The following is a 17,699-nucleotide window of genomic DNA, read 5'->3' as shown; positions in this document are numbered from 1 at the left end:
ATCTCGTGATATAAAAAAGATTTCCATACAAGAGCTTACTTTTGATCGTTAAATGCTATTTTTAACCGGTCTTGCAACATGAAGGCAAGCAATAAAGACAGAGTATTGCCATGGCGTTATGTATATTCTTTGCTAGTTGGTCAGCCTTCATATCAATTTTTGCATTTAGGGTTGTCGTAATGGATGCGTTTTTCATCACCAGTCACAATCCGATGCAAAAACGACTTCGTTTTGTAGCGTTCAAGCTGCATTTCAGACATGAAAAATAATTTTCAATATATTTTGGCTTTGATTCATAAAGCGTACTATTTTTTTTTTTTTGTTTTTTAATTTTTACACCTGTAAAGATGCAACAACAAAAGACAAACCAAGAAAGATGGTATACATATGCTACCATACAAATAACAGTAAATTTTAAGGTTCGCATGAAAACTAATGTAACGTTTCCGTGCATTCGGCGAGTTAGTAACTTAATATACTAACTTAAAAAATGTAACTATTTTTTATAACAATTTTTTTTTTGTGTAAAAATCTGATTTGTAAATAGTTAATAACAATTACTTAATTATTTAATAAAATAAAAGTGCTATTTGTGGACTACTTGGTTTATTTGTTATTCATTAAAGAAAAAGTGTATATAAGTTTACATGTAAGACACAAATTTATATGTAAAACAGTAAAGTTTCTATAATTAAAAGCAAACATTTGAGAGTTTGAGAAGCGAATGTCTATTAAATTTGTCATTCTTTGTAGTTTCATCTCTTGTATTTTCCTTAATTTGTAGCCCATGTTTATGTAGTTTATTTCTTGTTTTTTATTTATTTATTTTTTGTAAAATTTAGTTTGAATTTGACTTGTTTTCTTTCTACACTTTTGTTGTAGTTTATGTCAGATATTTTATAAATACAAACTGTTATCGCAGCTGAGTAAAAACAAAGTGATTTTTTTTCATTTTCATTTTCATTTTTTTTCAATAACTTATGTCTCCAACAACAAAAAAAATCTACTACAAACAAACTGCTAACATTTTACAGCCACCCTATCCACCACACTCCATTCACGTACAAAGAGTAGTTCCCTACCACCTCCTAGTGGCAGAGCTCAGTCAGTTTCTGCTACTGCAGCTACCACTACTACTACAACAACCACAGCAGCTGCAAAACAGTCGAAATCCACGCACGAACCGACAAAATACTCAAAGTCCAATCAGCTGTGTAAAAACTTTACACAAACAGCATACGGAATGCCGTTATTGCGCAAGAAAGATAAAGACAAGACAAATTTGATAAATCTTGGCAATAGTAGAGCTGGTGAGAGTCGAGCTGTCAAAGCGCGCCCGAAGTCCACTGGCGCTGCCATAAATGTGTCCGGTGCAAGTGGTGGAAAGCCCACAAGACCGGTTTCGCTTACAGAGGTCACATTGGTGCCAAGTAAGGCAGCTACAACAATAACGGCTACAGCGACTAAAGTCGCCACTGATGCCGCGAAAATCGATGCAACAACAACAAAATCATTGGCAAAAGAATTACAAAGCAATGAAGGAAACAAAAGAGCAGCAACAACAGCACAAACTGAAGCGCTACTCATAGACAAGACTGCCGAAGCGATGCAAGCGAAATGCAAGGAAACTGTAATGGCACCCAAAACGGCAGATCCGATGTTGACTAGCGTGTTCGGCGCGCTACCAAATGTTGGAGCTGGCAAGGAAGATGTCTCCAATCTCATGACCGCCAGCGTATACGGCCAATTCGCTGGCATTCGTGTCACTGCTGATCCCATGTTGACGAGTGTATTTGGTCAATTGCCTGCTGGTAAGGTTGCCGATGGCGCTGCACTGAATATTGCCAATGGTGGTAGTGGCAGCGGTGGTGGTGTTGATGTTGGTGGTGGCGTTGGTGTTGGTTTGGTTGGTGGTGCTGGTGGTGGTGTTGATGTCACAGCGGTCAAAACCGTTGAGCCAGTAATGGCCAAAAATCTCACCCTGACTGGCTTAACGGTACCATATACGCGGGATCATAAGAAATTCGGTGAAAGTGAGTAGAAGCAGCATTTGACGACTTAATTACTACAAAACATACAATAATTCGCATACACACTTGTACTCATGTCTGTATTTGAGTACAAATAAGTTTGTGTGTGTGTGTGTGTGTGTGTGCGTATCTAAATAAGTAAACGTACTAACTCTAGTTTGGTTTTGCAACAATTAACGATTACTAATTAACAATTAATAAAATATTATATGAAACGATTTAGCTATTTTAAGATTTTTAACCGTTCAAAGTAAAAAAAGTCAACGAAAAGATATTTTTATTTTATAATTATATAACAATATAATATATTTTATTTTATTTCTATGTATTATATCTATGTAGTTGACGCACATATGTGTCTGTATAAATGTTGTAATGTGTGCTATTGAAAACATATAGTAGTATTGATATTAAGCTTATTGACCCACACTTATGTGCGAAAAGTGTTATGCCGTTATTAGATTATACATAAGTGTAAAGTGGATAATAAAGTATTCAAATATCCTCATATATAGATATCTGCTAATATATATTAAAATGTCATCTAAATAAATGCATATGTATTTGTGTGTGCGTGTGTGTATTGCAATTGTGCTTCTCGATAGGATTATAATTCTATATTAAAGAATAGAAGATTTAAATTACTAAAATTTGGTCCTAAGTACTACTCGTATAATCAGCAATTGATTGCGCTTGGAAAGGTGTTTACAAGTGAATTATAATTGAGGTGTAATACTAGTACTGTACTACATAATACGACGTGATTCTTAATGCCATATCATTTCGATTTAACCAAAACAAGACAAAAAATTTCCTTCTGTAGCACCGAAGCTGGTGCATTTTTCAAAGCAAAAAAGGGTTAAAAACTTTTTTTTTTGATTTTATAGTAGGTAAATTTTAATAATTTTTCAAAAATTATAACGTTGTTTTTGACAATAATCTATGCCAAATTTCGTAAAAGTAACTTGTCCGATGAAAAAGTTTTTCATACAACCACTGGATTTTAATCTCTCAGTTTATATAGCAGCTACATGCTATAGTGATCGAAACTGAAAATATTTTTAAGAGATTGTACCGTTGTCTTAGACAATAAGCCATGCCGAGATATGTTTCTTGTCAGATGTAAAATGTTTTTTTCATAGTTTATGTCGTTGCTTTGTACAATAATTCATGTCAAATTCGGTGAAGATATCTTATCATCAGTGTGTGTGGCAGCTGTATGCTTTAGTAGCCCGATGCCAGCAAATGAGCAGCTTCGTGGAGAGAAAAGGGCGTGTGCAAAATTTCAGAACTATATCTCTAAAGCTGATGGGCAAGTTCGCATATATATAGATGGACAGATAGACGAACATGGCTAAAGCTACTCAGCTCTTCAAGTCGATCAGTTTTAGCTGATAATTTTTAAAAACATTTTATAATGTTTTCGACGTTGTCTTCTGGTTGTGCCGAATTTCGTGGCAAACTTCAAATCTGTTCAGGGTATGAAAAAACGTGTTCATTGTATGAGAAAGCAAACATAATGGGATTTGCGTAAACTGTAAAATATTTTATCAATTGCTTGTGGCATTTTTTAATATGAAGCCATACTACAATATTAGGATTTCGAATGCGATTTTAAGAAAGTTAAATTTTCCAAATGCATAAATGCTTTTCTTATATCAGACATTTATATATTAGTGAACTACTAAGTCGCTGAAGATACATTTCAAGTTTACGTAGAGAACTTATACACTTGCTTATGAATTTCTTTAATAAATAATATAGCAAATTCGTAGTGGTCTTGAGACATATTTTATTTCCCAATATCAACAGAATTTGCCTGCGTACGCTTGTAGCACTAAGACAATTCCGCGTTTCGTGACTTTGAGAATAAACTTAGTAAAAATCTTACATTAATACACATATGTTATAATTCAGATAATTTATAAAAAAAGGTTCTATGGAAGATAAGTATAAAACTACAAAGTTAAAGCTATAAAAAATGCTGCACAATATATGTTATTATAATATATTTATGATTATAACTAAAAATGTATTGTACATATTTTATGCAAGAATGCGCTTTGCATTTTGTTAAAACTACTATTAAATCCGCATTGTTTTGTACACTCACATGGTTTTAACGCTTATATGTATGTTTGTAGTTAGTGTTTAAATGTTTGTTAGAACTTTGTAGTTTACTCTTTTTAAAAGACTATAAAATTATATACTTTATGAAACTACTAACAACAATTTTTTTGTTTGTTAAAAATATATAAACTTTTATGTATAAAAATTTACTTATTATTTTATTAAAATAGCATAGGTGATGGATATATAATATTGAAATCCTAAGAAATAGTTTCTCACAAAAGCAGTATTTTAATTGGGTTCTCAAAATTGTTTCAACGCACCATTTAAATGAAATATGAAATCAACGTGAATTAGACACATATAATATTATTGGCCACAAAATTAGTTAATTGTTTAAGAGTAAATCATACATATACGTGGTATGTATGTATAATAATTTGAAACACCTATATCAATCACCCACACACACATAAACATTAAACTCATTAAGTATGAATAAGTCAGTTACAGTTTTGTTAGCTAAATTGTTGTTGAGTTTTTCATATTTCAGTTCGGAAATATTAAGTTATATACAACTAAATACTATAACTGTGTGTAAATATCTACCGTTATGTTTGCTATGTGGCTAATGCCCTGTATGCCGCATGCTCAACCTACCAACTAACTGTCCACTAACTGCAAATTATATAATTTACAAGTATTACTAAATATTAAAAGCTGCTTTTGACTACTTGGTGCTCTTACGTGTCTCTCCACGTTGCTCCTTTTTACCAAACAGGCTTGATTGCTATTTCTCTTTCCTCTAATTGGCGGCTTAAACCTTAAACTAGCGCTTTGTGAACCGTTATGCTTTATTTTTTACCAACTAACCACTAACTATTTGATTTTTTTTCGCCCTCTTTTCGTGTCGCTTCGTTTGACTCTTGCGTTTCGGCGCTTTTTATAGCTTAAAATGCTTCAACAAATACTTGTGTTATTTTTTTTAATAATACTATATTTTATTAAACCTTTTTTTCTTTCAACTAAAAATATTTGTTACGTAATCATATCAAGTTTTGATGAGTTATAAGTGAGATTTATTTTCAATAACGATTTACTAACCACAAAACTCTAACCATAAAATTTGCTTTCCATCAGCTACGAAATGAAAATATTTAATATACAAACTATAAAAATATACCTAAATTATTAATATAAAAAATGTTAAATTATTGTAGGTTAACATAAACGCTAAAAATTGTGAAGTCTCTAGCAAATACCTGTACTAACTTTACTTACTTTATTATTTGATTTTCCGTTTTTCTTCTACTACGTATAATCACTTACGTCGTAGACGATGCTGATGAGGGACGCGATACTGCTATATCTGTGTCGAGTTGCAGCCCTCAGCCAGCGCCTGAAATACCTGATGAGCCTATTGTTAAATCGCCACCAGAGCCTACACGCGTCAAATCGCCAGAGCAGATATTAATGCGCTCACCGGATCCGGTCAATTGGACCGTGCCATTGGATACAGGGAAAACATTCACTGTTACGCAGAATGTGAAAGAGGGTGAGTAATAATTTGTGGATTATTAATAAATAGCGGTAGTGGGCCAGTTTTGGATAATTTTGACATTTCTGTGGCAAGCTGAGAAAACTTAACAGAATCTTATTATATATATATTATATCTTATATAACCAATTAGTATATAGTGATAATGCGATCGATTTGACCCTTTTGAACAAGTATTCAAATTCGCCTGATATCTGGCAAGATTACACCAAAAAGTGGAAACCGTATAACAGTTATAAGGTGGTCTGATTGAAAATCGTTTGTATTACAATTCCTTCGGTCAGTAGGTAAGATTTTTAAAACTTAACAAGAAAATGGTTTCTAGGTTAATGAAATCTGTCAGTATACCTAGTAACAAATATTTATTTATGCTTTTATACTATTGATCCACCAATCACCATGCAAGCATTTAACTCGAGGTTTGCCCTGAACAGCCTCAAAAATTTTTTTTGGGATAGTCGGTTTATTTCTGCCATTAATTTGTTCTCATAAAAGTAACTTAAATGAGTGATACGAATAAATCCAGCTTGAGAACGAGAAATTATTTGGAAAAAATACGAGATTACTTCTCAAAACAGAATTATTAATACATATTGAGTTTTCGATTGAGCGTCTCGAAATACTTTACTGCCTTTTATCAATATGGTTTTAGAGAGTATCTAATTATTGTCTGTATCCGTTACAGGCTCGAATACCTCTACGAACACTTTATCAATACTAAACTTTTTTTGTGTTATTTCATAATTCGTTTTAAAATCTACGTGCAGATATTTACTGGTTACTAATGTTGGATTATAACATTAATATTTGTTTATGAAAGAAAAAATAAATCTGTAATTATTTTTTTGGTCTCTTATTATGTTTGTCAAAATAAGTCTTATAATATTGCACTTAATTTGTTTCAGGTGAAAATTATAGTCGGCCACAGAGCGAAATAAAGGCTTCGACTCCGGTCGAGAAGCCACCACCACCACCACAGTCGGCACCGCCACAATTAACAGAACAGGCTAAAATGGACGGTAAGCCTTAAAGTCGCTTCTTCACAACAAATAAAGAAAAATTTCAAAAACGCTAGCAAACTTAAGCCAAACCAAAAACAAACTCTCTCTCTATATATACATATATATATATATATATATTTATTATATATTTATGATATATAACGTATCTCGTAAGAAATCCATATCAAACTCAGACCAGCTTCTTAACGTATTCGTATTATTCGCTACTCATCATTACATTGCGCCAATAGTCAAGTAATTTATATATATATGCTATATATATACATGCATACATATAATAAACTGCAAATCAAATTAAATCAAATCAAGCAAAAAAAAAAAACAAAAAACTAAGAACAAAGTTGATATAATTCAAGTAAATTAATTAAGCCAAAACTTAAAAAAAAGAATCACTGCAAACAAAATTCAATGCAAAAAACCACAAAAATAAATAAAATTCCAATAACAAAACAAAAAAAAAAAAAACAAGCATTGGAATACGTTTAACACTTTCGTAACTTTCCCCCCCCACACATATACACACACTTGTACATTGACGGCGAGTGCAGCCTGGAAACATGCCGAACCGAAGATGGGCACCACAAGTCCAACCGGTACCGTTGGTGCTGGACGCTCAATTGTCGCCACGCAGCCAACCGCTGGCGCTGGTGGTCTGCCATCACCTCCATCATCGCTGGCGTCAACAGCAATAGCAACCGGTAAGCCAGTGCCTGGCTCAACATTGCGCTGCCTCGATGACCCCATCTTCGATGTGGACATTGGCCATTTGGGTGGTGGAGGTGGTGGTGTTGGTGGTGTCAGCGCTGGTGGCGGTGGCAACACTTCGTCATCGTCCACGTCGACCACCACGGCGGTGACAGCACGCACCACAGCGAACGATGTGCTAGAAAAGGCTCGTGACCGTTTCGATCGCTTCTGGGGCGGCAGCAAGGAGGAGCATGTTTAATTTGACGCATTCGTATCCAATTACAATGAAACAATGAAATAATGAAAGACGCTGGTCGAAATGATGTTGGTGATGATGTTGATTGTTATGATTAAAATATTATTGTTATTAACAGCGTAGGTCGTATTGAGGTTAATGTTTCGAGTCTAGAGCGCGTATGAAATTCAGTTGAGTTTTTTATACTCAACGAGAGAGGCAGCCGGTTAGTCAAATTCATTAAATAACTTTTATAATAATTACAATAACAACTAATTACTATTAAAATGTGTAACACAAACTGAAGATGTACTAACAAAAAAGCAAAAATAGCAATAGGTGAACAGAGAAATGAGAAACACAAAACATATGTGTGAAAAAAATTAGCATAAAATTCAAAAAACAAAACAAAAAAAAAAAACAAAACACAAACTTAAAGCTTTTAGTGCAAGGTAATTGCATAAAAATCATAGCAATAATATAAAAATCTAAGTATGCAGTGTGTCAAACCATATTCTTTCACAAACACACACACACAATCACACAAACTCTTACTACAGCGCAAATTACATGCAAGCAAGCAAACACTTTGTAAGCGTTGCGCTCTTTAATGCCACACTAATTGACACACTCAGCGCTATAAGACACGACATCATTAGAAAATCTAGATATTTTATTAATTGACCAAATCAAATCTTGTCATATATACCTAATTAGTTTAATAAAATGCATATGTATGTTTATGTAATATTGCATTGAAAAAGACACAGGGTAGCAGGATTTCAATTCCTAGTTTTTACTCAGTACATACAGTTAAATGGAAGGTGTTTTTAAATAAAGATATAAAGCAAAAAACAAAAACAAAAAAATTTTAAAACACCAAACTTAAGATCTTAAGTAAAAAGCCTTGAAGTCGCTTTATATATTGAGCTGAGATATTTTTAGGTTATTTTAGAGAAAAAGTGCAGTTTCGAAAGAATAAAACTTATTCGGCTAGAAATAGTTGAAATAATATTAAATTGTGCTCCGTACTAATTCTTTAATGAACCAGAATTTAAAGTTTTATTTGTATTTAGTTTGGTGAATTAGACTTTTGAGGATGACAGATGACAACAATTTTTCGCCCAACTTTTTTAATGATACAAAACGATTTTTCGAAGAAATAAGGTGAATGCAAAGTATTATATTAAATATAAATTAATTTATATATTAATTAAAAATCAATTTAATTTGCTTTAAATTTGATAAAGTAAACTTTGAGCGCTGAGACCTGTTAACTCTTTTTGTTGATAATTTTTTTAGTATTAAAAAGTGAACTTTTTCCGAAAGTCAAATGCATTTGAATGAAAAATATTACAATAAATCTAAAGTATGTAGTTTAAATTATTAGCAACTTAAATCGCATCAAAATTTTAGAATAAAGTATCTACATATGGTTATTCTGCGATTTTTTTAGACCACTTTAATTTTTCGTCTAATCAAATTACTTCTGTAACAATTCTTAATTTTTATATTTTTTGTGATAAAAAATTTTAACATTATTGGCTTAAATAGTTTTTTGTATGGTACATTCGTATACTTAAAAGCTTCCATAAATTTATTATGTTTTTTGTGATGAAAATTTGAGCTTAAATAGTAAACGTATATGAGAACTTCAAAACTTTCATAAAAAATGAAGTTAATTTATAGATATTCCATATCATAACTGCCATTTAATTTCATGAATTTTAACCAGAATTTCAATGTGTCGTTTTGCGTACGGTAACAACGACATTGTATACATCAGCTATTTCATATGCCGTTTCAGTCTTCAAAATGTTCAAAAACTGGCTTTCAGACGCTATTACGTCGTGAAGTGCGGCCGTTTATGTGTTTACAGCATTACGCGCCAGCAGTGTCAGTTCACTAACGAGTTCAATAAAAGCACACTTTTGCTTTAATTTTAAAACAGCTGCTAGTACTTAATGCTCTAAAGACCGCTATTATTTCGAGCATTCTCTACATTAGAGTCACATTCTAGAATATGACATTTCGCTAAAGCGAGCCAAGATTATGTCAAGATGTATGTGTGGTTCAGAGATAATCTACCATCTCTTACACCAATAAGTGATCATTTTTTTCTGCGAAATTAGGAATAAATGTGAGATATTCTTACCGTGGAGTCACGTCAAGTGTTTTTAGAGTTTTCAGTGAAAATTTCTTGTACAAGCTCAGAAAATTTAGCATTCAAATCTGTTAAGTTACTTTTTTTTTAAACAACATTTTATAAAACAGAAATTTATATTTTGCTGTCCAACTTCAAGAGTACAGTTAAATGGAAAAACTAAAACGTTTGTTTGGTTTAATTGCTTATGCGACTATAACCTTACTAAATACTCACTAATTGTTTGGGGCATATAAATTCAACACAGTATATATGTATATTTAGAAAATGTGTTCAATTGTCTAAGAACTCATTAATAATAAGCTCAATATGCATATACTTATGTATGTATGTAAAACTGTAAAATAGTTGTCTTTAATTTATAATATTTTTGGTAAATTAACTAAATGTATGTCAATGCGAAATATTTCTTTGCAGCTTAAGACAAATATAAAGAAAAACTAAATTTGTGCGCAAACCAAGGAAGTTTTTATTGTTAGTTACAGAGCAAGAGTGTAGATAAAAGTAAGGTATTGAAAGGCTTGGTTTAAAGTTACTAAAAAACCAACTCGAATTTCGTTTTTATAAAGAGAATTTATTTAATACTTAAATTAAATATTTTTATTTTTAGTTCTTATAAAATTATTTTATTATATTCGTTTTTAAAAAGTTTAATAGTTTGAAAAGCATGTAATATTAAAAAAAATGTTATTAAAAAATTTTTTCTATTAATCTTGTAGGTATGTTAAAACTTTTATTATTTTTTATGTTTTTATAAATTAGTTTATAAACAGAAAAATATGTGAAAACTAAAATATAAATTAAAAAATATTTTCATAGATATAAAAAAAAATTTTTTTTTTTATATTATGGTCATATTAGTAGTTGTTCTTGAAAGGTGTCGATAAAAAGTGTGACATGCATCACTTAGTGTTAATTAACTCACAATATTGCATACATACCTATTACTAAAAAATCGTAATCAACCATCACCGAATCAAAAAACATCATCATCACTTCATAAATAAAATGTAGGCATCAGAAAAAGACCCGTCCAAAATATATAAAAAAATACAAGCTTAAACAACTATAAAGAAACATTTTTGAACCAAAAAATAACTAAAAACTAAAGTAAATTTAGATACAACAAACGAAAAAATAAAATTACACACATGCTCTAAATTAACAACATATATATATATATATACATGCCACTTAAGTATATATGCTATACAATGGGGTTGTATTTCAGGATAAATATTGAAAAGTGAAAGTTTTCGCTAGTTTTAAATTTTTTTAAATGAAACTCAAGAAAATACTTTCATACAGTATTTTGAACAGCATACGAGCACTAACTTAAATAACTAATGTGGTTATAAGCCAGATACGTACATATGTAACGGTGCGTTTGCAAGACATGTGTGGGGAGTTTTCATATAAAAAAACTAAGCATATTCAAATTCAAAAAATCGTGAAAAATGCAGTTGTTATTTAATCGTTTTGTGGTAGATCTTTGTGGAATAAAACGAAAAATTATTATCAAAAATTTCGAATATTATGTGTTTGGGTAAAAACATTATCACTCATGGAGATGATTTCCTTACGGAGAGTGGATTGTGAAAGTACTATTGAAGAAATGAAAATAACTAACCAATACAATTGTTTATCGCATTTATTATGTATGTATTAGCATTAGTTTTGAAAAGAAAAATATCAAAAGAAGTTTTAAAATATTTTTCAATTCATATTTTTTTAAAAAACTTATTTAAAAAAAGCAAAAAATAAATAAAAAATTATTTATATTTTGACGACTTTGTTGATTAAAAGTTTGCAACGTACATATTTAAGTGCTAATTTTTTGGTACCAAACAGTTTTGATTTCCAAGTGAATTTCTTTATAAATTACAACGTAATTCGAAAAAGATTATAAGGATTCACCAATTATTATATGTACATCTTAATGAGTTTGAACAACATTTAAATAAACAGCAAGCACCAACATTATGTTTACGCAAATAAATATCTATTTATTAAGCATCAAGTAGCCTTTATGTAATGCCTCAATAAATGCATATAAAATAATTGTTATATTTGTTATAGATGTAATACTAATAAAGCTTGTGCATATAAGAATTATTTAAATAAAAATTTGTTAGCGCTTAATAGCAAAGCATGGGAGTATGACAGATATTTTTTTCTTTATATATGTTTGTCTATAATTACTTCTCTTACTTCGCGATAAAACGAACTAAGCCTGAGGCGATTTCGATACTCGTGGTTTCGCACCTCAAAGTACATAAAATATTTTTATGTACGACGGTGTTGAAATTCGCAATTTCTTAAAATACTATAAATGTGTTTGAAATATGAGGTTCAAAACCATCCAGAACTTCGCAAAACTTGGAGGTATCTGACTATTTTTATACACGAAGAAAGAAGTGAGATTTGCAGGAAGTGTTATTATAAAAAATTCTTGATTTATGATTGAGATTTACCATTATAATTTATGATTTATGAATGATAAATTATGATTTATGATTAATGAATTATGATTTATTATTTATTATTTACGATTTACGAGTTTAAAAATCTTACAAAAGCCTCTTGCTAATATGATTTAGGATTTATGGTTTTTAATGATTTATGATTTACGATTTATGATTTATGATCCATAATTTATGATTAACGATTTATTTTTTTTAATTTTGATTTATGATTTTTGATTTATAATTTATATTTTTTGATTTTGATTTATGATTTACAATTTATGATTTATGATCCATAATTTATGATTAACGATTTATTTTTTTAAATTTTGATTTATGATTTATGATTCATGATTTATGATTTATGATTACAAATTTATATTTTTTGATTTTGATATATGATTTTTGATTTATGATTTATGATTCATGATTTATAATTTATGATTACAAATTAATATTTTTTGATTTTGATTTATGATTTGTGATTTATGGTTTATGATTTATGAGTAATGATTCATAATTTAATGTTTAATAATCTTACGAAAGCCTCTTAAAAACGATAAAGCAGTTTACAGTATTTAGAAGGAGCAATTTTGAATTGAATTTTATGTAAAGAGAAAAGTTATCGAAATAAAATTGTTTACAAAGTATTAAAGTACAATTATTACAATTATTGCCTGTTAAAATTCCACTCATTATTTACCGTAATGTAAGTCAAATGAAATCCCTCTATACATACTAATTAATTATGCTTACATTATATATAATTTATTGGTAAATATAATCAATAATTGAAGCTGAAAATCTTAAAATGAAGTTATATGAGCTTATATGGTATTGAGACAAAAAGAAAAAGCATATGTAAGAAGGCTGACAAATATACACGTTTGTACTGAGCCTTCTAAATAATTACCATCTGCAAATATGTTGGAATTATTTGCATAATTAGCAAGGTAAAATTATATTGCGTAAATTCCTTTTTTAATTTAACTCATTTGTTTGGCAGCATATTGGAAATCTCATTTCCACAAAACAAAACTATAAATAGGCGAATACGTAAAAAACAATAGAAATAAATATAATAAAAAATCGAAATAAAAATCTTAAAAAATTAAGTGAAAAAAAACCTAATGAATTGCAAAATTTTAAAATCTAGTTAGTGACAGCAAAATCAATTTTTTTCACTGGCAAGCCATATAGAAAATGTATAACTTCGATACAAAAATATAAGAAAACAAATGAATAAGTAAATAAACAGATATATAACTTAGGTACAACTGGAATCACTAATACATAACTTTGAAGACAGATGCGCATGCAGTTTAATGTCTAATAATATACTATATGTATGTAGAAACTCATGGTAGTGTAATAGCTAAAGAAATATATGGAACACATACACTTATAAACAATAACTTTGTAAACAGAAAAATCTAAAATAGACTAACTAACAAATGCCATAAATCTGAAGAAAAATTAAACAAATTTTAATTATTGGAAATTAACTGAAAGAGTTTTAAAAAAATTTGTGCTACATATTTCATATGTTATAGTGAACAACTGAGCCAAGAATGAAATCGGAAAATAAAGAAGTGCATTTCTCAAGTTCTTGTAGTTCTAACATAAAACCGTTTTTCATTAAGCGTAAAGCAAATGAAACTTCAAATATCATGGAATTTACTAAATTTTTGCCGCACAATCGGTAAAGGTGAATGCCTCATATTGACTCAGATTTGCTTTAGTGTATGTAGTATTGTAGCAGATGAGTTTACGTAAAGGTCTCTTTTGAATTGGACTGAGAAGTTATGTGTTGTCAATAATTTTTGACATACTATTTTTCGCCGGATGGATCAAACTTCCACGAAACAATATTGACAGTTATACCCAAGACATTATTTTAATTAAACATTATTTATGAAACAAGTAAGCTGCTTGTGTATAAAAAACTATGTAGAACTTAAAAATTACGTTTTACAACAAACAAAACAAAAAAAATAATAATAATAAGACGTGAATGGATTAAACAAATATAAAAGGCAAATTATCTTGGAATTTTACTCAACAATTTTGTAAGCATAAAAAATGGCTAAAAAACTAAAATTAATTACAAATTTCAAAACGATACTATATGAGACAGCTAAAATTATACATAATAGCATAACTTAGATTAAATGCGTAGTCATTGAGGTAATCTAGAGATACATATATTCTTTTATAAATACAAAAAATGCTATGAAAAAACATTTGAATTCAAAAAAATATATTTAATTTAATCGAAAGAGTAACTGATAGCGAGAAAACCCTAAAAATGCCCTCAGTTACTATAAATTTGGATGAAAATAATTTTGGTTTTTGTTTGGCCAACACAACTTGTTTAATGACACAAATAAACAAAACACAAGCTGCAACTGAAAAATAATTTTTGTTATTGATTCTTCAAAAAAAAAAACAAATTTAAACCTAATCTGATCCTTTCGGGTAGTATAAGCAAAAAACATACTAAAACTGTTGACAAAATTAAAATCTCTTTACTCCTCTCATTGTCTATGTACATGTAGAACTAACTCTGTCAACTGTCTACAAAACATTACACAAATGCATAAAAACTAAAATATATTAAGTGCATTGAGCAAATAATATATAAGAAATTTGCATCAAAAAGCTAGACTAATAACTGTATAATGCCGTAGTTAAGCAAACAGAAGCTACTAAGGTGAGATAATTGAATACAAAATCGCACACTCTGTGCAGTAGCAAATAAAATGAAAATGGAGCAAATAATTTCCATATAACGCGCAGCCACAGATAAAAAATTATTAAGAATTTATAAAATATTGAAAGAGCTCCGCTCCGTTCGATTTTCATCGACTTTCAACTAATATACAGTAATGAATGACATATACTCCCCGAGTATAGAATACAAAACAAAAAAAGGAAAGATTGCTAAATAATAGCTCAAAATTATAGAATAAATACATACGCAAAAATCCGAATGATAAAACAACAAAAGCAAATCCAAACTTAAAATAAAAAAGAAAAACAATTTATGTGTAATAAAATTTATGAAAACTGCATATAAACATTTAAAAATAAAACATAATCATTGTGTTTAATTTCGAAAAAAGCATTACTTATTACAAGTAAGGAAGTGGTAAGTTCGGGTGCAACCGAACATATTATACTCTTGCAGCTTGCAAGAATCAAATGCCCTTAGGTGCTGGTAAAACTTCATATTATCCGAAGAAATCCTGATAAAATTAAAATATAATTTGGTATCTTCTTGACTTATATTGAATGCCATAAGCTTAGACTTCGTTTTATTGCTATATTTTGATTCACTCCAGCTAAAATTATATTAAAGACACCTTCAAATGAGATATATGTTTCTGAAATTAACTGGACCAAAAAGCTAAATTTATATTTTGAGTTTATGTAGAATCGGAATTCATTATATTAAGAATATGACCAAGGTATAGATCAATACTATTGTTATTCAGCGCTAAACCACATAATTTTTAAGAAAACTTGTACGATGAATTTCACTAAAATGTCACTCATTTTGACCAGCCTAAAGATAGGTGTAAAGATGGAAATCATTTTACGGGGTATATTGGCGATAGAGAAAGGGACTCGCTGATTGCATTAATTTTGACATTGCTCAGGTATATTCGAGAACATATTTTGAAACAATTTCATATATAAATAATACTCACTGACTGCCATAAAACGTGTTAAAATAACAAAAATCAATATACTTGTAAGTATTGTGTGCGAGTTGGAGGTAGTATTGGCCCGATTTTATCAATTTTTTCCAATACCTCATACTATTAACATGCTACAGACTAATAAAATGCTCCCAGGGCTTCATTCAAGTACCTCACATACCATTACCAATCTATATGGAGTAAAGTCACTCGGATGTTCGAAATTCTGATATTAGTTATATGTGGGCTAGGTCAAGTTTTCGCCTAATTTTGTCCATTTTTTACACAAGGATACTCTGTTATGATTAAAATGCAGGAAGGAAAAATGTAGCTGCCGCCTCAGAAGAGGAAATAAAGAACCACACCTTGGAATAATGGCAAGCTCGCTGGGAGCAAGGACGCCACGACAGATGGACGGCCACGCTAATCCGAAACATAAAATAATGGTCTAACAGGAAACATGGTGAGGTGGATTTTCACCCTACTCAGATGCTATTCGGGCGCGGATATTTTAGGAAGTATCTTTATATACAACGATGCGATCGAGGACGACGCTGAACACACATTTTTCAAATGCACGCGCTGGCAAACGCAACGAAATAGGCTCCACACTTTGGTTGGCCCCCTAACTGTCATAACTGTCATGCTTCAAAACGAGGAAAACTGGAAGAGCGGAAGAAAATTAAATTAATATATAAAAACGGGACCTGGGCGCAGGTAATGACCTGCAAGTGGCACATACCATTGCTGTGCGAACACAATGACGATGCGGAAGGCATCTCAAACTCCCCCGAAAACAAAAAAAAAAAAACTATTATAGGCTGTAGCAACATGTTGCAAGAGTAAACAAAGGGTGAGTATTGCTAGAAAGCTGTGGTTTTCGAAGAGCAGCGGTATTCCATTACTTCGACTAGCCAACGAACTGCGCGCTAATTTTGAATAGGTCTCTCTGTTCAAAAAAAAAAAAAAAGTTATCCAACAACAAAATTATTGAGTTGAATTTACACAAGAGAGTACGCGGATACATGTTTAAAGTGGTATAGTCGTTATCTTCAATGCTACCAAGTTTCGTTTTACACATTTTAGATCAGTTTTACTATTGTGAATGATTCAAATGGCAAATGAAAAAATAAAATTTTTGATTAGGCCATTGCTTGTAATTTATAACAGTTGTTAACTCTCCAAAGCTTCGTATGTTGAATACAGCTAAAATTACAAAACGAAGCTCTGAGTGAGTGAAGCTAATCAGAAAATTTAAATGAAATGAAAATATGATGTATTTTTTCTAACCTGCTTAAAGGCACAAATATACTTAGCGGTTCGCCATTACACTGTTTACTGCCGCTTTCTGGGGTCATTTACGTACAGTGTCAGACTTGAATTGCCTATAAGATTCAGTGCGCATAAACGTCAGAAAATATGAAATATTCGAAGGTTTGGATCTTTCGATTAGATTATTATCGAAGAAAAAGTTTACTCCAATTAATTTTATATCCAAAACAATTTTAAAAATTATATTTAAATTTTAAAAATTATATTTAAAATTTTTAATGTTTTTTAAATTTTTTTAGTCTTCTTATTATTTTTTTATTATTCTTTTAACGAAAATTTTCACTGAAGCTTAGTATTAATTGTTAATAAGCATAAAGTGGATCACCTGTGGTAATCTCCTCCATATATGATTGGTTGTAATTTAAAATATATCTTGGTTCGTGGCATATATCTACAAATTATATAATTTAAAGTAAAAATATAATATGTATG

The 17,699-nt window shown here is 30.2% G+C and overlaps 2 protein-coding genes across 4 annotated transcripts in view; both read left to right on the top strand.

Moving 5' to 3' along the window:
• LOC106619406 (uncharacterized) overlaps positions 1 to 7,148 on the top strand; it is a 65,887-nt gene extending 58,739 nt beyond the window's left edge. For all 3 annotated transcript variants that reach the window (XM_070109481.1, XM_070109476.1, XM_070109482.1), the window contains 2 exons: positions 5,437 to 5,655; positions 6,564 to 7,148. In XM_070109481.1, the coding sequence (XP_069965582.1) occupies positions 5,437 to 5,655; positions 6,564 to 6,688 (344 nt within the window). In that variant the 3' untranslated portion in view covers positions 6,689 to 7,148. The remainder of the gene's footprint in view (positions 1 to 5,436; positions 5,656 to 6,563) is intronic.
• Positions 7,149 to 7,221: 73 nt separating this feature from the next.
• LOC106625263 (uncharacterized) lies at positions 7,222 to 15,331 on the top strand. The gene has a single exon (XM_036378120.2). The coding sequence runs from the start codon at positions 7,252 to 7,254 to the stop codon at positions 7,624 to 7,626; it is 375 nt and encodes a 124-aa protein (XP_036234013.1). The 5' UTR covers positions 7,222 to 7,251; the 3' UTR covers positions 7,627 to 15,331.
• The last annotated feature ends 2,368 nt before the right edge of the window (positions 15,332 to 17,699 follow it).

Source organism: Bactrocera oleae, chromosome 2, assembly GCF_042242935.1.
Source record: "Bactrocera oleae isolate idBacOlea1 chromosome 2, idBacOlea1, whole genome shotgun sequence".
Classification (NCBI taxonomy): domain Eukaryota; kingdom Metazoa; phylum Arthropoda; class Insecta; order Diptera; family Tephritidae; genus Bactrocera; species Bactrocera oleae.
The sequence above is the reverse complement of the archived record's forward strand: the minus strand, read 5'-3'. Positions and strand labels throughout refer to the sequence as shown.

What these genes read in the sequence shown, in the direction of transcription:
- LOC106625263 (XM_036378120.2), top strand. Translation starts at nt 7,252, where the DNA reads ATGGGCACCACAAGTCCAACCGGTACCGTTGGTGCTGGACGCTCAATT.